Below are 21,492 nucleotides of genomic sequence, written 5' to 3' on the forward strand. Positions count from 1 at the left end.
AGCGACGGGAGTTGAGCTGGAGGGACAGAAGGTGAACAAGGTTGAGGAGTTGGTCGTCAGCAGAGAAGGAGGGTTGGAAGCCACACTGGGTAAGGGGGAGGAGGTGGTGTTGAGCAAGGTGCCGATGGATACGGTGGGAGAGGATGGATTCAAGGACCTTACTGAAGATGGAGGTGAGGCAGATGGGACGATAGGAAGAGGCGGCAGAAGGGGGTTTGTTGGGTTTGAGGAAGAGGAGGACGCGGGAGGTCTTCCACAGGTCAGGGTAGAAGCCAGTAGAGAGGATGACATTATAGAGATGGGCGAGGACAGTTAGGAAGGAATAGGGGCTTTCTCGAAGGTGACGGTAGGTGACACAGTCGTGACCAGGGGCCGTGTTGCGTTTGGACTGGAGGAGAAGTTTAATGTCTTGTGCTGTGATGGGAGTGTTGACGTCGGAGGGGGGCAACTGCCCCAAGTACTGGAGACTAGGAGCAAGTGGAGCGACTGAGGTATCAGCACGTTCCATGATGGTGGGGAAAAGAGAATAATCAAAGTGGGGATCATCGGGGATGTAGAAGAGCTCGGAAAGGTGGGAAGCGAAGTGGTTGGCCTTACTGAGGTTATCTGGAAGGGGGCGATCGTTTTGGAGAAGGGGGTAGTGGGGAGCGGAAAGGGAACCAGTAAGACGATGGAAGGAAGACCAGTACTTGGAGGAGTTGATAGGGAGGGTGGCATTGAGTCGTGTGCAGGTCTGGCGCCAGTCCCGGCGTTTCGTTGCTGTAATAAGGTTCCGTACGTGTCGCTGTATTTGCCGGTGGCGTTGGAGTGCATCCCTGTCACGAGTGCGGAGGAAGGAGCGATAGAGGCGGCGGGATTCACAGAGGAGGAGGACAGCCCGCGAAGGGAGAGTGGGACGGTGTGGGTGGATGGTTTTAGTAGGAACATGGGCCTCCACGGCGTCAGTAATTACCGTCTGAAGGAAGGACGAGGCGCGGATGATGTCGTCAGGATGGCGATAGGTAAGAGGGTGACTTTCGACCTGGGTGGAGATGGAGTCCCGGTAGGCATCCCAGTTGGCACGGCGATAGTCATGGGCGACCTTGGGAGGGGGTGCAGGTTGCGGAGCCGGAGGGGGGCGGTTTGCAGACGTTATGGTGAGGACAGGGAGGTGATCGCTACCTGTGGGGTCAAGGACGGCGACAGTGATACGCCCAAGGAGGTTGGCGGAGGCAATGACAACATCGGAGGTGGTGTTACTTTCGGGTCGGGTGTGCTGGGGAATGGGAACAAGGTCACCCTGGATTGTGGAGAGGAACTGATGCCACCTCCGAAGGGCAGCAGGAGTGCGGCTATGGATGTTGAGGTCGGCGGCAATCACATAGGTGGAGAAGGTGTGGTCAATGTGTGAGATGAAGTCATAAGGAAGAGGAGCAGTGGAGCGGACATAGATGGTGGCACAGGTAATGGTGAGGGAGGGGAAGAAGACGCTAAGGATAAGGTGTTCAGTGGGGACATTGAGGAGAGGTTGTGGCCGGACGGGGATATGCTTAAGGTGGCCAATCGCGACTCCACCCTGCGCACGAGGACCAGGAGCATCAGTGCGGTGGAGGATATAGGGGGAGGTGCGGATTGAATGGTGGGGCTGGAGAAAGGTTTCGTGCAAGAGGAAGGTGTCGACCTGGTGGTGGGAGAGGGTGTGCATGAGGAGGTATTTGTTGGAGCGGAAGGAGCGAATGTTCTGGAAGAGGATGCGAGACTCGTGCCGCGCCATGACGGGAAGGAGGGGGGGAAGAGAGGGAAGGGAAGAGACTTAAACGAGGGTGTCGAGGCGGGTGAAGGTGAAGTGGGCTTGGTTGTGGGAGTAAGTGGCGAAGGTGTTCAGGTGGAAAACAGAGCGAGCAGCAAGGGATATTTGTTGGAAGGTGTGCGGGCGCTGAAAAGGGTGAATGTTTTGGAGTACAACGGTAATGAACCGGATGATGTCCTCGGCCGTGGGGGGTGGACGGAGGGAATTGTTAGGATGGACAGGAGGATCGACGGGACGAACTGGGACTGTAAGTTCAGGGGTGGCTGGAGGGGGTTTAGCTTTACACTTGTGGGAGTATGTGGGATGGGGGCCATTGCAGGTATTGCAGGAAGGAGGAGCAGCAAGGTTGGGGCAGTTCTTGAGAAAGTGGGAGGCCTTGCAATGGGGACAGGTGGGAGGTTTTTTGTAGTTGGGAGTCAGGTGGTCATTGTACATCAGGCACCGTTGGCAATGGTAGGATTGGGGAGGGGATTTGGAGGATTCAACAGGGTGGCGACGGTGGTATATCAGGGCACCCTGGGTGAGGAGATGGTCTATGGACGGGGCGGACTCTGAGAATACCCGCATGAGGTAGGTGGGACCAGAGGCATTGTGGATACGGCGGGCAGAGAGGATTTCCAAGTCCGGGTGGGAGTTCAGTTCTACCAACACTTCATCCTCTGTGATCACCGGGCTGAGCTTGGTGATCACAGCGGTGTAGGTGGGGGGGGGGGGGGGGGGGCGACGGGGAGGCTGGGGCTGACGAGGAGTGGAAGCGGAAAGGAAGGGTGTCAGGGAGGCGTGGGGGCCAAACATAACTCGTGGGAGTTTTCGCAGGAGGTCTGTGTGAAATGATGGGGACGAGGACTTGATAAGGATTGAGTCCCTGCGGGGAATGAGTTGGGAGATGGGAGCACCAGGTAAGTACTTTCATATTTCCTTGGTGAGGGTACGAGCGTAGAGGAACTTAGGATCGGGAGTTGACAGGACAAAGGTGTGGAGGGTGGGGGCCAAGGTAGGGGTGGCAGGAGGAGGGGTGGTGTCCATGGTGACGGCAGGGGGAGGGGGAGGTGGCGTTCATTTTTTGTGGGAAGTGGCGGGAGCAGAGTCGGTAAGGACGCGCTTTTGGGGTTTTTTGGAGACTGGAGGCTGGGAGGAGGGGAGAGGGACGGGGAGGAGAGGGAGGTGGTGGGTGGCAGATCCCTGTGGCGTAGTGGAGGCACCGGGAGAAGCAGCTGGTTCAGTGGTGGCGATGGTGGCTCGGCGCAACGTGATGCGTGCGGGAGATGCAGAAGACGACGCGACGGGGTCGGTGAGAGAGGGGAAGCCAACCACCTGAGGGGCGGCAGCAGAGGCGGCAACAGAGGCGTACGTGAGGGCGGGGGTAGTAGTGGGAGCTGTTGAGGGTGTGGAGGCTGGAGGAAGGGTGTAGAGGTGTGGGTATACAGCAGGGGAGGAGATAGGGGGGTGGGTAAGTGGAGGAAGGGAAGGGGAGGTGGAAGGAGGGAGGCCAGAGGCGGCACTCCAGGAAGTGACGGTGGGAGAGGGGGAGGGGGAGGTGTAGATGACGGTGGAGGTGGGAGTACTCATTGCAGACGAACGGCGACGGACAGACGGACGTGCAGCAGGCGGCGTCGGCGTCGGCGATGGGCAGCGGCGAACAGCAGGCGGCGTCGGCTGCGTCGGCGGCGGCGAACAGACGGACGAACAGCAGGCGGCGGCGGCGGCGGCAGCGGTTGCGACGACGGCGGTTGACAGCCAGCAGGCGGGCGGACGGACGGACGAACGAACGAACAGCGACAGCAGCGGGCAGACAGACAGACAGACAGACAGACAGACACACACAATCTTCGAAGACGGAGATTCCACCCTGAGAGTAGCCCAGGCTTTGCAATCTGACGCTTTCGAAGGAGGGGATCCAACCCTCTAGATGAACATTTCTCCTACAGTCTCCATATATCAAGATTATTTCGATTTTTTCTTCTGTGGTTGCAACGTTCATCATCCACTTGCGCGTCTGTTTTCCATATGACAGGTTCGCACGCAAAACGCATTAAATAAATATTGTAATGTTCACAGCCGCTGTCAGTTCTACTTGTGCACGATAAGTGATATCAGGTCGCAGTGGTTATGGTATGTCGTAGTTCGCTATACAGCCGCGGTGGCGCGACGAGTTGTCCCCTGTTCGATATGTCGGAGGAACACAACGTTGCGCCTGTGGTTTCCAGTTACAAGTTATGAAACACTGGCCACTCATACCCTCGCAGCATGGAGGTAAGGTTACTGAGTAACATGTCGGAAAGTACGACTGTGTACCCATTTCGATTCCTCCGATTACAGCACCATCTGTAGCGAAACGAAGAAAATGCTTCATTCAAAACGTATGCAGAGTTTTCATAAGAATCGTAATCTGCAATAAAAAAACGGGGCTTCCCATTGAAGGTTTCAAAGTTGCCGAGCCCCCAACCCACGCACGGGGTGGTGTGGAAGATCGAGTGTGGTATCCTTGGATGTCATCCTCCGACGAGAAAAGATTGGTTTTTTGATCCGATGTGTGGTTTTCGAGGTATTTCAGTGTCTCCAGCGAAAATGAACGCCTGTATAAAAGGCAGTGTCCCGATTGACTCACCCACTGACTCATCATCGCTCAGACCAAACTGCTAATAATGGAAACTTGCGATTTGCAGAGGGTCATGTTTTTACACCATACACCTCGTTTAAGATGGGATTTATATTCGAAATTCCGTCCCTATCGAGTGAACCAGGAGATAAAAGCTTTTTGAAAATATCCCTCTATTAAAGCAATTTTGAGGCTAGATCTACGAAAATTGGTATTTGGTTGTTTGGTGAGAAATAAAGTAGCTCGTGTGTCAGCTTTTCTGAAAATTTATTCCCTAAGGGGTGAAATTGTGATGAAACCTGATTTTGAAAATAAATCATTATTAATGAATTACTAACGTATTTTTAAAGCTATACCTATGAAAACTGATATTTAATTTCTCGGTTACAAATGTAAAAATACGTATTTCATTGTTTCTGGGAATTCAGTACCAAAGGTGGTGAAACAGAGGACGAAAAGTTTTATGAAAAGATTTCATTCTGAAGACATTTGAAAGCTAAATCTTTGAAAATTGGTATTGGGCTTCTCGGTCGGAAATGAAAAGAATAGGTGTGTCACTGTTTTGGTAACTTAACGCCTAAGGGGGTGAAATTCCGCTAAGGATAAAATCTTGGAATTTGGAGACAGTACTCATCTTATAGTTTAAGAAGGGATTGTTCAAAATTCCACTCTAAGGGGGAGAAATAGTTCATGAAACGTTTTATGAAATTATTTCATTATGAAACCATTTTCAAAGCTAATTACACGAAAATTTGTATTTGGCTTCTCTGTTAGACATAAAGACATATGTGAAAGGGGATGGATGTTTCTATGGAAATATCACCAGAAGAACGCAAGAACACAGGCATGATTAACAGAAACCTTGGGCCCGAGCGACCAGACTCGGTGTTTCGTCATAACTACATTCGGAAAAGACTACACTTCAGTGGCTCAGTTATCATGAATTTTTATAAGGTTCTGAAATTTACAAACAAAATAAAAATTCGATTAAAGAAAACAATAAGAATGAAATCTCTCAGTTATCATGAATAGTTTAGAAGGTTCTGAAATTTATGAACAAAATAAAAATCTGATTGAAGAAAAACAAAAAAATTAAAATGAAAATGAAATCTTCAGACCTTGCGAGCGGAGCAGCGGACGCTAAGCTACTATAATGGTAAAACAAGACCACGAAGCCGAATCTGATTCCTCAATATTCTTTCGAACAAAATGAAAAGGTTATCCAGAGTCTGGATATTAAACAGATATTTATATTATTTTGTACTTTATTTGAATACATAGGGTTTTGTATATACTGTTCTCATATAAATTGTAATTTTAGTGATCGTCATTGTTCTCACATGCTGTTTATTTTCACACTCAGGTTTGTTCAAAGAGTGTTCAAATGGCTCTGAGCAATATGGCACTCAACAACTGAGGTCATAAGTCCCCTAGAACTTAGAACTCCTTAAACCTAACTAACCTAAGGACATCACACACATCCATGCCGAGGCAGGATTCGAACCTGCGACCGTAGCGGTCGCGCGGTTCCAGACTGAAGCGCCTAGAACCGCTCAGCCACACCGGCCGGCACTCAGGTTTTTCGATGATATACACTGATCAGTCAAATCATTATGATAATTGCCCACTCTCAGATAAAATTCCGTCTGATGGCATAGCGAGCGGTAAGAAAAGTGTATAAGGAAAGAAGGACGCGTGTGAGATCACAGCTATCGATGATACGAACTGCAAATGAGAAAACTGTTATGGCCCGCAGCCTGTGAGCGAACATCTCGAAAAAGACGAAGCTGGTGAGCTGTCCACATGCTGCTGTTGTGAACATCTATGGAAGATGGTTGAAGGACGGTGAAACCAGGAGAGAATCGACAGCTATCTGTGGCAGGTCCGACGTCAGTGCTGGAGTAGGGGAAAGTGTTGCGAAGCCTATTACTGAACATGGCACTCCACAGGCGACGAGCCTTAAGGTTTCTCACACCTACCCAAAGACACAAACAGTTAAGATTACGATGAGCATGGGGTCGTTGAGACTGGATAATGGATCAGTGGAAACGATTGGTCTGGTGGTAAGTTACACTAGGTGCGTGGTCGACCCTTGATGCGCTGTCATCAGGCGCACCGCTGTTAGGAACATGTACCGCTCCACGTACACACGCAGGCGTGGGTAGTACGCCTCTTGTTCTCTCAGGGACATACAACTGTGATTTATATGAGACCTGTGGTAGTAACAGGAGGCACCATGACAACAGTGGTTCACCTCTTAATGCATGATTTCTTCCCAGACTGCAATGGTGCTTTCCAACTAGATACTTATCCGTGCCACAAGGCCACAGTAGTGCTACAATGGTTTAAAGAACATGCTATTGAATTCATATTGATGTCTTGGCCAACAAATTTGCCTGAATTAAATATGATGTAACACGTCTGGAAAGCAAATGGCGCCAGTCGCGCTCTCTCTTACCATAAGACCGTAATTTACGTCAATTCCGAAACCTATTGTTATGTGACAGCACTAAAATTAGATTATTACTTCATGTTTTTCGTCATCGTAATGTAATATCGATTATATTTTTTACATCTTACCTAGGAAGCCAATGATTAACTTCTCATTATTATACAATAATTGGTTAATAATTTGCATTATCAAAATTATGATTTACACCAAGTTGTTTGATTAGTATTGTTGGCAAATGGGTTTATAAATAACTGATATCTCAACGTGCTGACATGAGGAAAGCTTCCAACCGATTTCTCATACACAAACAGTAGTTGACCGGCGTTGCCTGGTGAAACGTTGTTGTGATGCCTCGTGTAAGGAGGAGAATTGCGTACCATCACGTTTCCGACTTTGATCAAGGTCGGATTGTAGCCTATCGCGATTGTGGTTTATCGTATCGCGGCATTGCTGCTCGCGTTGGTCGAGATCCAATGACTGTTAGCAGAATATGGAATCGGTGGGTTCCGGAGGGTAATACGGAACGCCGTGCTGGATCCCATCGGCCTCGTATCACTAGCAGTCGAGATGACAAGCATCCGCATGGCTGTAACGGATCGTGCAGCCACGTCTCAATCCCTGAGTCAACAGATCGGGACATTTGCAAGACAACAACCATCTGCATGAACAGTTCGACGACGTTTGCAGCAGCATGGACTATCAGCTCGGTGACCGTGGCAGCGGTTACCCTTGACGCTGCATCACAGACAGGAGCGCCTGCGATGGTGTACTCAACGACGAACCTGGGTGCACGAATGGCAAAAGTTATATTTTCGGATGAATCCAGGTTCTGTTTACAACATCATGATGGTCTCGATCGTGTTTGGCGACATCGCGGTGAACGCACATTCGAAGCGTGTATTCGTCATCGCCATACTGGTGTATGACCCGACGTGATGGTATAGCGTGGCATAGGTTACACATCTCAGTCATCTTTTGTTCGCATTGACGGCACTTTGAACAGTGGACGCTACATTTCAGATGTTTTACGATCCGTGGCTCTACCCTTCATTCGATCCCTGCGAAACCCTACATTTCAACAGGATAATGCACGACCGCATGTTGCAGGTCCTGTATGGGCCTTTCTGGATACAGAAAATGTGCGACTGCTGCCCTGGCCAGCACATTCTGCAGATCTCTCACAAATTGAAAACGTTTGGTCAATGGTGGCCGAGCAACTGACTCGTCACAATACGCCAGTCACTACTATTGATGAACTGTGGTATCGTGTTGAAGCTGCATGGGCAGCTGTACCTGTACACGCCATCCAAGCTCTGTTTGACTCAATGCCCAGGCGTATCAAGGCCGTTATTACGGCCAGAGGTGGTTGTTCTGGGTCGGTCAACTGATTTCTCAGTATCTTTGCAGCCAAACTGCGTGAAAATGTAATCACATGTTGGTACTAGTATAATATACTTGTACAATGAATACCCGTTTATCTTCCGCATTTCTTCTTGGTGTAGCAATTTTAATGGCCAGTACTGTAATTTTGTCAGATGTAATTTCTTTGTCTTCAAGGATAAGTCAGTGTTGATGTTGTTCTGATCACACCTTGAGCAAGCTTTGTTGTCAAAAATACCATATGGCGAGTCTTGGCTGCATCAGTACTATGAGACATGAAAAGACGTTAAAAAAAAAAAGAAAGAAAGGAAAAAAACTTACGCACCACGAAGGAACTTTCGAAATGGGTCGAAGAGCAATACATGTGATGTACATGTGCAGACAAACGAACGATTACAGTTTTATAACAATTGGAGGATTTATCCGATAAGTTATTCGGCTTAGAATTGATTGACAGAGATGTTGGAGGCTCTCCTGAGAGATATTGTGCCAAATTCTGTCCACTCGGTGCGTTAGATCGTCAAAAGCCCGATCTAGTTTGAGAACCCTGCCCATAATGCTCCAAACGTTCTTAATTAGGTAGAGATCCGTCGATCTTGCTGGCGAAGAAAGTCTGGTAAGCGCGAAGACAGGCAGGAGAAACGCTTGCAGTGTCCGGGCAGGCGTTAGCTTGGTGAAATGTAAGCGTAGGATGGCTTGCCCTGAAAGGCAGTTGGAGGAGGTGTAGAATATCACGGACGTACCACTGTGTTGTAAGGCTGCCGCGGATGACACCCAAAGGCATCCAGCTATGAAAATAAACGGCACTCCCGACCATCATTTCTGGGTGTCGGGCCGTATGGCGGGCGTCATCCAGGTTGGTATCCCACCACCCTCCGGGGCGTCTCAACACACGTCTTCGCTGGTTACCGGGGCTCACTTCGAAGCGGGACTCATCACCGAGGACGATTATACTGCAGTCAATCAGATTCCAGGCCGAAGATATGTCACGAATGCATGGTATGCAAAGTGCTCCCACGCTGCTCATACGGCTGGCAAGGATTTGTTGTGGTAGTACGCTCGACTGCTCCATCAGCCCGTATGTCAACTGCTGGATGGTTGTTCGTGTAAGTGGACTTGCTGCAATACATCACCCATTTCACGAGTGCTAGTTGGGATTTAATTCTGGGACGTGCGCAGGCCAGGCAGTTCGCCGAACATCCTCTCGTTCCCCGAAATCCACCATTTCCGTTCTTCCATGCCTTCGCGCATTGTCATTCATGATAATGAAGTCAGGGTCGAAAGATGAAATGCGGAAGGGGTAAGGTGTTGCAATAACGGCGAGCTGTGTTCAAAGATTTGGAGGTCGGTGACCCCATGCAAACATTATGACTCTCGGCACCGTAACACCTACACCACGAAAACGATCGCATTCGACATTGTTCCTGGACGCATTACCTGTCCCACTTCTCCCCACATGACGTACGTCCAGAACCACTACTCAGACTGAACCTGCTGCCATCCGAGAAGAGGAAGTGACCCCACTCCTCGTTGGTACGGTTCTCAAGGTCTTCGCGCTACTGCAAACGGTGCTGTCGATGTGCTGGTCTCAACAAAATAAAACATACTGGTAGTCGGCAAAGAGACCACCCCACGCAGTCGCCGTGCCACTGTGCAGCGTGAAAATGCGTGCCTTGCATGTGATTGCAATTGTACCCTTTGTGACGTGGGTGCTTTCTTGCCTGTTGCACAATGCAGCGGCCATCTGCTACCAGCTCCTCTTCTACGGGCAGCAGTACGTGTAGTTCGCAATGGTCACAATGTTGTCAGCAACATCGAACTCCTGGACTACACTGGTCACAATTCGTCCTTCTTCCAGTATTCCGATGATTCTTCCCCGAGTGAAGTCATCCAGTAATTTTTCTGGGCTATGTTGTGACGAAGAACACTACCACAGTGCACCGTAACTCCTCACCGCTTAAGACACACTTTTCTTGTTTCTATAACTGCCTCACATTCGTGGCCAGCGACATTTGGTGCTATAGTCATGCGACTTCACGCCATGTGACGTCAGTCGTCTTGTGCACAACCGGGAGCGCTATGGTAACATGCTCTCGTCATTTTCATTCATTTTCATGGAGTTTTTAGTATGTTACGTTACTTTATCCGTCTTGTACCTAGATTCTGCAAAGTAGCACAATTACTTTAACTGCCGCTTTGCCAAAGTTTATGCTTAATTTAAACATTAAGATTAACGTAAAAGAAGAAGGTTCAAAATTGATTTTATTTTTCTCTGAATAAGTATGGTAACGTATCTCGGAAATGTAGAATAATATTTTTTTTTTCTTGCTTACTTAAGTCAGATTATAACATTTCAAGATAGTTTGCGTTAACAATTTAGCAAGCAGATACAGTTTTGTTAACTCAGGACTAGCAACTGATTCCGTAGCTAGTAGTATGTTTCTTCCAGATGAAAAAATCACAGGGTAAGGTTCTACTGGTTCTCGTCCCAGCATTGAGTACAAGCACTCTGGTTTAGTGGGCGGTTAAGTCATTTGAATATGATGTGTGTGTATGAAGTGTTAGGACGACAGGAGCAAACCTAACATCTGTCAAACGAGTGCCATAATAATAATTCAGTCAATTTTAAGTCAAAGTAAACCATTTTTTTCAAATCTAATGTCATCAAAACTTTCAGTACAGTGTCCAGATGTTACAATATTAACTCGTACTCACTGCGGGACTAACGCACGTTTAGAATTACGTAACTCTAACTAAATAATGTGACTGTAATGGTATCTGCGATATCCGGAAATTTAAATCTCATTCAAAACAGCAAAGGATTGTGTTATACTGTACGTAAACATCTAGCGCTACCTAGGTCTGGAAACCTGCCAGTGACTTGTCGAATCCATGCCACACGGAATCGTCATTATATTGTGTTACAGAACTGGACCAACACTATATAAAGATATGGCCATTATAAGTAACCTCATCAGAGTTCGAGCAATGAAAACGTAAACCTTAGCGGAATTTCGTTGTGGGCCATCAATGAATCAGATTCTTGCAATATGAAGATAATTTATAGCGTGGTAGTGTGTTTTTATAGCATTCATTTGTTTTTACGTTTCTTTAATCACATAATATTTCTCAGGTGCGACTAGGTCATCAGTGCATGATGAGAAATCGGGCGAATTTTGCCAACTCTAACGCTGCCCGCTTCGCTATTGAATGCATATCGGAAACTGTTGTCCCACACCACAACCCCTGAAGCGTAATCTACCCTTTTATCACGGCTAGTGTGCGGATTTGACCTACATCGAGCTGAAGCTAGCCAGTACTTCAGTGGTCTTCCACAGAGGCCGCTACCGGAGGTTGCACTACTTCGAGCATCTCCGACACGTGTTCTAATGAGGCAAGGAGATGACATCACTCTGGCTGTGAGGCGAGTGGACGGTGCTCTGGGTGAGAAGCCAATGTACGGATGTGGGACATCACTCATTGGCCACAACCAATAGCGCGGGTTCCAAGTATTAATCCACGCAGTTATTTAACTCATGCCCCATCGAGTCAACAGCAGGTCTCGTCTTCAGTCGGCAGTCTACAGTCTTCATCAGGAGTCTTCTGTCTACAGGTATAGCTGCCGCTGCAGCCACGACTGCTCCGAGACGTCCGTAATGGATTCAGATCTGCACAATGCTTACTTCTGGAGAATGACTGTTTCGTGTACTGGACGTACAACGGAATACTTGAATAACGGCGGGTGTATGTGAATCCACCTCGTTTATTTTTTTTAAAACATGCTACTAGTTTCGACACCAAATGGTGTGATCTTTAGGCCCCTTCACGAGGAAACACACATAACTTGATAGAAGAGTATGAGAGCACAGACAACGTAAATCATAATTTATGACTTAAAAGGGATAAATCACATAATAAAATTTCATAATAAAAACAGAGTATTGTCATCTTTGAAAGGGAATGGTCCGATCAAGTTCGTCGAAACGTACCCTGCAATTTCTCATATAGGAAGAAAACACGCCAAAAAAAGTTCACTGTCAAAAATATAGGAGCTTAGATGTACTGCAAGTATTTTTTTAAAAAAATGGTAGGAAGCTTGTAGCGTTAGATTATACATTCATTCCCCCCTCGCACGCGAATCGTCGAACAAGCAGCAGTGACACGAGAACGTAGAGGGGCCTAGCGTAAGTCTGAAGTGGAATCACGCCGATTTTAAGAACTTAAACCATACCAAATCATTAATTTTTTGAGTAACTTGAAGTTCATATTGCCAGCTAAACCTGTACAGATGTGATTGTTACACAAGTGACTAGCAGATAAAACGAAATCTTGGCGTTATTTGGCGTTATACTGTATTACAGATGACTTCTATCAGTCAGCTACAAGTTGCTATTTTCTTTAGACAGAATTGAGATGGAGTAATAAATTGTCGTGGCCCTTGATGTGCATAGGGTGCTACATTTCAGATGTTGCCAACTGACAATACACAAATGACACAAGTTTAACAAAACTGTTCCGCCAATAAAACTGAAATGATGAAGAGCTATCGGAAATTATATTATCCGGCAATTGCCGGCCGAAGTGGCCGTGCGGTTCTAGGCGCTGCAGTCTGGAACCGCGAGACCGCTACGGTCGCAGGTTCGAATCCTGCCTCGGGCATGGATGTGTGTGATGCCTTAGGTTAGTAAAATTTAACTAGTTCTAAGTTCTAGGGGACTAATGACCTCATAAGTTAAGTCCCACAGTGCTCACAGCCATTTGAACCATTATCCGGCAATTATCTGAAAATGCCTTATATCGACAAAAATTTCTTTGCAGAGAGGCAGAATCACAATATTATTTATGCGTGGAATGCAAATTATAGAAACAGTATATTCGTCAGCGTCCTAAAGGCAGTGGTGTAGCTACATCCAGACCAAGAATACTACAAAAGCAATGAACTATTTTCTGCAACTGGTGAGGAAATGTTTTGGATGTAATATTCAAAATTATTCACTCCAATTTTCCAGATTTTCCAACGTCGACTACATGATATTTTCCAACCAAACAGCCCTTTTCTTGATATTTGTTCCTAATTTGCCCTCAGGTTCCAGAAGATTTGATATAAAGATTCGGTAACAGTAATTCGCTGACACTTATCGTTAACACTGTTGTATACGAATGATTAATATCATTCGTAGACGCAATGTGACTCTGCCCTTTTTCACTCGTAATAATAAAGTTCTAGCACCAGATTGACTGAATATCTTTACAAACTACATTTGGGGCAATAGCAAGAAGTTTTGTCTCCACATCCGCTACAAATATCTATATAGTATTACATATTAATGACGTGTCCTGCACTTACACGGTTACTTGTAGTACACTTCGTACTTCCCCTCATAATTTAATGAGTACGTTTCAGGAGGTCGAAGAAACATGGAAATCAGTAACGTTCATATCACTAGCAATTCAGAGGGCTCAGTCTTGTAGATTTCCTTCGGTAATGGTGCACTGACTCAGACAGGCAGTTCAAATACTTTCGAATAGTTTTTCTTTCACACTTGTGTGGGTTTCATTTTGGCGCATACTTCGTGCTTAGTGTAAATTTTTTGCTCCCTTCACGCAGCTCACGTTCAGATTTTAAGAAACGAAGCTGGCTTTGGAGACTGGTTCACTTTAAGCATCTTCTCCCTCGAGTGATTGTCAAAAAATGGACGAAAAAGAATTTCGTGTGGTGATTAAACATTACTTTATGAAAGGCAAAACGCCTCAGGAGACTAAAGAGAAGCTTGATAAACATTACGGTGACTCTGCACCTTCGATTAGAACAGTTTATAAGTGGTTTCAAAATTTTCGGAGTGGCCATATGGGCACAAGTGGTGTTGAACTTACTGGACGCCCAGTGGAGGTTACGGATCCAAAAATCGTTGATAAAATCCATGATATGGTGATGGATGACAGAAGAGTTAAGGTGTGTGAGATTGCTAGTGCTATGTGCATCTCGAATGAACGGGTACATAATATATTGCATAAACATTTGGACATTGAAAGCTATCCGCAAGATGCTCACGCTTGACCAAAAATTGAATCGTGTGAAGTGTTGCAAGGATGGTTTGCAGCTGTTCAGGAAGAATCCACAGGACTTTAAGCGTCGTTTCATCCCCGTGGATGAAACATGGATACATTACTATACTCCTGAGATCAAAGAACAATCTAAACAATGGGTTATCAAGGGAGATTCTGCACCAAAAAAGGCGAAGGCCATCCCTTCGGCTGGAAAGGTTATGGCGACTGTCTTTTGGGATTCGCAAGGGATAATCCTCATCGACTATCTGGACAAGGGTAGAACTATTACAGGTGCATATTATTCTTCGTTATTGGACCGTTTGAAAACCGAGCTGCAAGAAAAACGCCGGCGATTGGACCACTGAAAAGTCCTTTTCCATCACGACAATGCACAATCACATACCTCAGCAGTTGTGGTCCCAGAATTAATGGATATAGGATTCCAACTCGTTTCACATCCCCCCTATTCTCTAGACTTGATTCCCTCGGACTACTATTTATTCCCCAACTACAGGAATGGCTGGCGGGACAAGGATTTTATTGAAACTAGGAGGTGATTGCAGCAACTAATAGCTTGGACAGTTCCGATTATTCGGAAGGGATCAAAAAATTAGAACAGCATTGGACGAAGTGTGTAAGTCTAAAAGGAGACTATGTCGAAAAATAAAAATGTTTACTCCAAACACGTAAGTAGTTTTTATTTTTGCACGAACATTTCAAGCGCCCCTCGTATTCCCTGTTTCTTCTAACGTTTTCTCAATGTCTAACGAAATGTCACATCACTCGAGTGAATGTCCAAGATATTAAATGAAAAGAACACGTATGTAGGTCCCTAGGAGAAGTTGGTGATTTCGTCTGCATATTCTTTAGATTTGTGTTGTTCATCCTACACATTTGCAAAGCTGTAAAAATTAATTGGATTCCACATTACGTGAAACTCAGGGACATGCACAAAGACAAATGCTATAAGGAAGGATGTGCGAAGAAATCGCAAAAAAAGATTAACTCAGTTTTATGTCTATAGTCAACACTTCATGATATCGCAAAAGGCCACTGCTGATTATTATGGACGTTAAATGAGTTCGAGCGAATAGCAACAGTGAACCACTCTGTCAGAGAAACTGAAATTCGCTTAGGAAATTACGATCGCATTGTTCCGCGTTATCTGTTTACCGTTCTGCATGCAGTGACGGCTATGTACCTGTCCGTTTTGGAAAAATTTGGAAATTTGTGGTAAGTTCCCTAAGTTTACGCACTACGTGGTCTAACTTAAACTAACTTATGCTAAGGACAGCACACACACCCATGCCCGAGGGAGGACTCGAACCTCGGACGGGTGGGAGCCGCGTGAGCCGTGACAAGTCGCATAAGACGGCGCAGATAGCCCGCGCGGCTGCCCGTGTTGTTCATGCACCGTATGATACAGCTACAGTAGGCTGAAACACTTCTCCACCCACATGACGAGCCAAGAATATGTCAAGTTTCAACATTAAAAGAAAAAAAAGCTTGTAACGTGTTTTAGAAGGAAACACTTTGACATTGTATTCCTTTCAGTGTACTCTTCCTGCATAAAAAAAATTCTGAACAGGTGTCAACATGTCGGACTGGACAGTTCCCACGTCAATGGCCACAAGTAATCGCGCGAATTCTCAGTATTAATCCACACAGCTATTTAACTCGTGCCCCGGCGAGTTAACAGCAGGTATTGCCTTATCTGAATGGGCCGTCTACAATCTTCTTCAGTACTCTTCTGTGTACGAGTATAGCAGCCGCGACAGTCACAACTGGTCCTAGACAGATTTAAACTAATATTGTACCTGAAATGGAAGTTATGGTTCTGTATTGTTCTAATCAAAGGGGGTTTATTCGGATTGTATTAGTCATTTGGTAGCTGTGTTGTAAAAAAACTGCCATCGAACAGAACCCCGAAATACAGTCAGTCAACTCACGCATATCCGTAAAATATTTAAACAGGATTCTCTGCCTGTGTAGTCTTCACTCAATATCATTACGGCATACTAAGGCCAACTAGTAAATAGTGCAGACGTCACTTCCCTTTCTCGGGTTTATGTAGAAAAGTGAGAGACGGGACAGAAACAAGCAGGCCACAGCGTTTAAAGCCCTCCACATTTTGAAGTAACCGCTAATAGCATTGGCCTGGGCTTGTGACTCTCTCATTAAATTCTGTTGTGATTCGCTCGCGGCGTCATTTCGCACGGTGGCGTCTGCCGCTTCATATTTCAGCCTCGATTTATTGCACAGTTTGTGGTTTCATCAAGTTGACTAAACGTTTTTCCTGCCTCTCTACCCGGAATTTTGATGTCTGTTAATTTGTCCGTACACCCAATACACTCGTTCAAAGTCAATCGTCTCCTCTGGCTGCGGAAGCGTTGCTGCCGTTTTACCAAATTTTTTAAACCGTTAATACTTATATTTCAATTAACATAATTTTGGGTACACTGTAAAACATTCCACACTATTATTTTTGTACGAGCTAGGTTTTCTGTAAAGGTAACGCTATTATTGAAAATAGGGTAGTAATTCGAAATACGCTACTAAGAATACAAAGAACTAGTAAATAAGCAACAAAGCAGAATCAAGCCCTTATGAGAACAATTTTTTGGGGAAGTTTGTACTGTGTAAACATGTGCGTCAGCGCAGTTTTATTTTTTCTCTCTTAGGAAGCAGTGTTTGCTGGTTTTGTACGTTTTGTACTACTCATTTACTAACAGTTAATGGAAAGCTCAGGCTGACCATTCACTTTTACGGGAACTACTTTCCGCAGGGAAACTGTTAAGATGTCCACCTATGTTAGTGGACTTTTCCTAAAATTGCTAAATAGTCAAAAAGTCCAAAAATCTCTAAAGTTTTAGGCAATAGATAAGTCACTCGACCACACAACGCTGATGAAATATTCTTTGATTACCTGCTTTCACAGCTGATGATGTTTCAGATAATGGTAGACTAACCATTTCAATGGCTCTGCGTTAGCGTCAACATACTAACGAACTTTTCCAGCATTACTCGAATACGTAAGGCAGGGGTAAAATGACTAAGCCGTAAAAATTTGCTTCAAATTGTGTGTCAAATATGCGAAGTATTACATATCTGAAATTAAAGAGGTGGGTAACCGTATACAGTTTTTCAGGAGGAACAAATAACACTTTTCACCAGAATACGAAGTTATGAGTTCAGCAGAAACACCGACAACAACGATGAAAATGTTTTGTACGAAGTGAGTCGACGCCTATAGTTTTCTGAAAGGAAGGTATTATCTACAGTTACGTTCCACTTCGTATCTACCCAGGTTGTCGTAGTTACTAAAAGATACCAGATGAGTGAAAATCCTAAGTTGATTTTATGTTCGTAAAGAGAAAATTTCCTGTCTCCTCCTAATTACAGTTCAAATGGTTCAAATGGCTCTGAGCACTATGGGACTTAACTTCTGAGGTCATCAGTCCCCTAGAACTTAGAACTGCTTAAACCTAACTAACCTATGGTCACCTCACACATCCATGCCCGAGGGAGGATTCGAACCTGCGACAGTAGCGGCGGCGCGGTTCCATACTTAAGCGCCTAGAACCCCCGGCCACTCTGCCTAATTACAGTCCCATGTAACTGTTACTAGCAGTGGAGCTTCGGCTGAAAAGGTAAATTTGAAGTACTTGAGGTCTTTGCATTTAGCAGGAATAATATTATGTCTTTGCAACACTGTAACGATCAGTACATTTAGTAACCACGTGTCCCTTAACATTAATCGATAGATTATGCCTACCATTCTACAATACTGATAGAAGACTAATGAACATTGTAGTTACGATGCCATTTGATTTTCTATGAGTGGACGTAAGTGTAAAGGAACCCCTCTGACGAGATTTTACTACTATCATACACTATCCAGTCACATCAATGGACCACTTGTCAAAACCTGAATAACACACCTTTTGCAGCGTAGACCGCCGAGAGACGCGCAGGAAGTCAATGAGGGTCTACAACAGCAGGCCGTGCTGGGGCATGAGTACCAAAGAGCTCAGTCTCACTTCACATTTTCCCCACCACCACCGTTGCGAGGAGAGGAAGAGGGGAAAACTGCAAATGCACTAAATGGATGTCCGGCCGCACTGCATACTACGTGGTTTTATATTTCACATTTCTCAACAACGTAAGTCACAAGAAAGCAATTTTCCACAATTATTTAATCATTGTTTGCTCGGTGAACAAGTAACATAATTTTTTGACGGGTTAAAACTGACAGCATAAGGACGGACGCAGACAGTTTCACAGCTCTTTTGTCTTTGTTTGCTTTAACAATTTGGATGGGGCCCGCCTTTAGCAAAACACAATTTTCTGTTATATTCCAATCATGTTTCACACCAATTGCAGTATCATCCGTCGACTTTTATTTTATGGCTGTTAAACATAAAGAATGCCTTTTACTGTTTGTACACATGTAAATACTAGTTTTTATAATCGTAATTACATTTTTTTGAAGAACACATTAGTTTATGTATTCTTAACTCTTTACCACATAGTGTGGTTTTCCTGATATCTTATGTTTCTTTATAGTGCCTTTAGTGCCTATAAAAACGTAATACCTCAGGATAACCACATCGTTTCGTAAAAAGGTATGAATACATAATTTGATGTGTTCTTCAAAAAATTGTAATTACGATTTTAAAAACTTATATTTACGTGTGTACAAACAGTACAAAACACTACTCATGTTTAACAGTCACAAAATAAAATCCCACTCATGATGCTGCAACTGTAGTGAAACATGTTTGGGATATATAACAAAACTGTGTTTTGCTAAAGGCGGACCCCATCCAAAAACATATGTATTGTGACTTACTTAGATTTCTAAACGGAAAAAAGATCTTTCACATAAATATGTCGGTCGGAATGTTGTAGTGTTTTTGCAACTTTATTAGGGATACTTGGAAATCTTACCTGAAGAAAGTAATATAGATGTCCTGGACAGTTTTAACGTAAAAAGATTTGTCATTAAAACTGGAATTACCTTGCAGGTCACTTAGTTACATATTCACGTTCACGGGGGCACTTTCGACGGAAACGGCAGACGATCTAGAAAACAGTTCGGGAACAGGTATAACGTAGACAGTGTCCTCTAAATCTTTATAAAACTATCATCTTAATTCTGTCAAGCCCACGATGAATTCTCCCAATGTCGCGTTTTCTTTAATGCCAGTGAGATTAAGAAACTGGGCTGTTTTTATCACAATGTGTACCGTCTACAGGTCGATTTTGTTTTTAAATATGTCTCTTTTAAATCAGAAAGAAGTTGCTTTGCAGTGCCTTACTGTGCATAGTGTGTCATGATCACTTAAAACCCGATGTCTGCAGTCCATTTCATATGATCTAATTTTCGCTCCTGCACTCCTTTTTCGTTCATTAATTCTACATTAGCGAGTCTTAAATGGAAAAATCGATCCATGCAAGGCTCTAGACTTAACCAACGTACCTTGCGGTAACATACGATATCTCCATATTCTTTGTTCCGTTCTACTAAAAACGGTTGCAACTGCCAATCGAATAATGTATGCGACCTCAGAAATTTTACTATTCGTACTACCAATGCTTTTTGATGTACAGAACCATGAATCGCGTCTATCGATAGTCGTATTTCTTTGATCTTTCATTATCACATAAATCTTTAAATTCTTTTAACATGGTAATGTAATGTCGTTTCATAGAAAATATTCAGTACCTGTCGCTTATGCAAATTAAGTATTTTCATATCTCCTTTCTATCATTCCAACTCATTTTAAAGGATTGCGAAGATAGATCGCTAGCCTGCCTCTTTTTGCTCGAACAGCCACTGGACGTGTGGATGTCCTTCATGACACGAACAAATGGTGAAGCTCAAACAGCACCGACAGTATTATTCTGGCAAACTTAGAGAGTTGAGCCAACCAAAATGTGCCGCAGCGCAGTGCTAAATGAGATGTCACGCTGTTCCGTGTACTTCCGCGAAGGAGCGAGTGGGAGGCAAGGCTTTGGACTGGATGTGGGTCGCACACGCTGCACGAGCAATATATGACACTCCGCGACAGGTCCTGTTCTACAAGGCACCAACGGGATATGGAGCCACGCTGACGCCAGCTCTGTGGCCATCTGCACAAGATTTTTCATTTGAGGTTCCAGGGTGCCAACAGCCCGATCTAGGTGGTCCCACATATTCTTAACTGAGGTTAAATTCGGGAAATTTAGTGGCCGGGGGCGTACGATAAACTTATGCTGGTGCTCTTCGAAGCTGCTTGACGTGTACCATTTTCCTGCTGGTAGATGCCATCTTCTCGAAGATCAACAAACTGCATGTTGAAATGGACATGTTCCCCAAGGATACATGCATACTTCTGTTGATCGACTGTGACTTCCAGAATGACGAAATCACACGATGAATTCCACAAAAACATTCCTCAGACGATCATGCTCCCTCCTCCAGCCTCGACCCTTCCGACAATCCGATGTATCATAAAATGTAATTCATGTGAAAAGGCCACCTGTCGCCAGAGTGGATGTCCATTTGCGGTATTTGGCGTGCAACTTGCGACCTTCTTCGCCGATGAACCACCGTCAGCACTGGTACATGGGCCATGCGCCTGATGCAGAGGCCCATGCGCAGCATTGTTCCCTAAAGGGTCGTTAAGGAGAAACTGTTGGTAGCCCCTTTGTTCTTTTGGGTAGTCAGTTGCTCAACAGTTGGAGGTCTATTTGTCTGTACTCATCTAAACAGCTGTTGGTCATCTCTGTCCTCTAGGGCTTGTAGTACACCACATTTGCCTCTGCGCCGATGTTGGCTAGCACCATTTCACCATGTACAGCACACTATAACCACAGGTGCAAGGGAACTGTTAACAAATCAAATGGTTCAAATGGCTCTGAACACTATGGGACTCAACATCTGAGGTAATCAGTCCCCTAGAACTTAGAACTACTTAAACCTAACTAACCTAAGGACATCACACACATCCATGCCCGAGGTGGGATTCGAACCTCCGACCGTAGCGGTCGCGCGGTTCCATACTGAAGCGCCTAGAACCGCTCAGCCACACTGGCCGGCAACTGTTAACAGACCTAGCCGTTTTGATGAAGCTTCCATCCGTGGAGGAAAGGCAATGTTAATGCCCTCTTGGAAGTTAAAAATGGTTCAAATGGGTCTAAGCACTATGGGACTTAACATCTGAGGTCATCAGTCCCCTA

General features: G+C 45.1%; 1 protein-coding gene across 1 annotated transcript in view; it reads right to left on the bottom strand.

Annotated features, from left to right (window-relative positions):
- Positions 1 to 2,845: 2,845 nt before the first annotated feature.
- LOC124545867 (lysine-rich arabinogalactan protein 18-like) overlaps positions 2,846 to 21,492 on the bottom strand; it is a 93,736-nt gene continuing 75,089 nt past the window's right edge. Inside the window, exon 2 of the mRNA XM_047124827.1 lies at positions 2,846 to 3,183. Within this exon, the coding sequence (XP_046980783.1) occupies positions 2,846 to 3,183 (338 nt within the window). The remainder of the gene's footprint in view (positions 3,184 to 21,492) is intronic.

Source organism: Schistocerca americana, chromosome 8 (genome assembly GCF_021461395.2).
Source record: "Schistocerca americana isolate TAMUIC-IGC-003095 chromosome 8, iqSchAmer2.1, whole genome shotgun sequence".
In the NCBI taxonomy this organism is placed as follows: domain Eukaryota; kingdom Metazoa; phylum Arthropoda; class Insecta; order Orthoptera; family Acrididae; genus Schistocerca; species Schistocerca americana.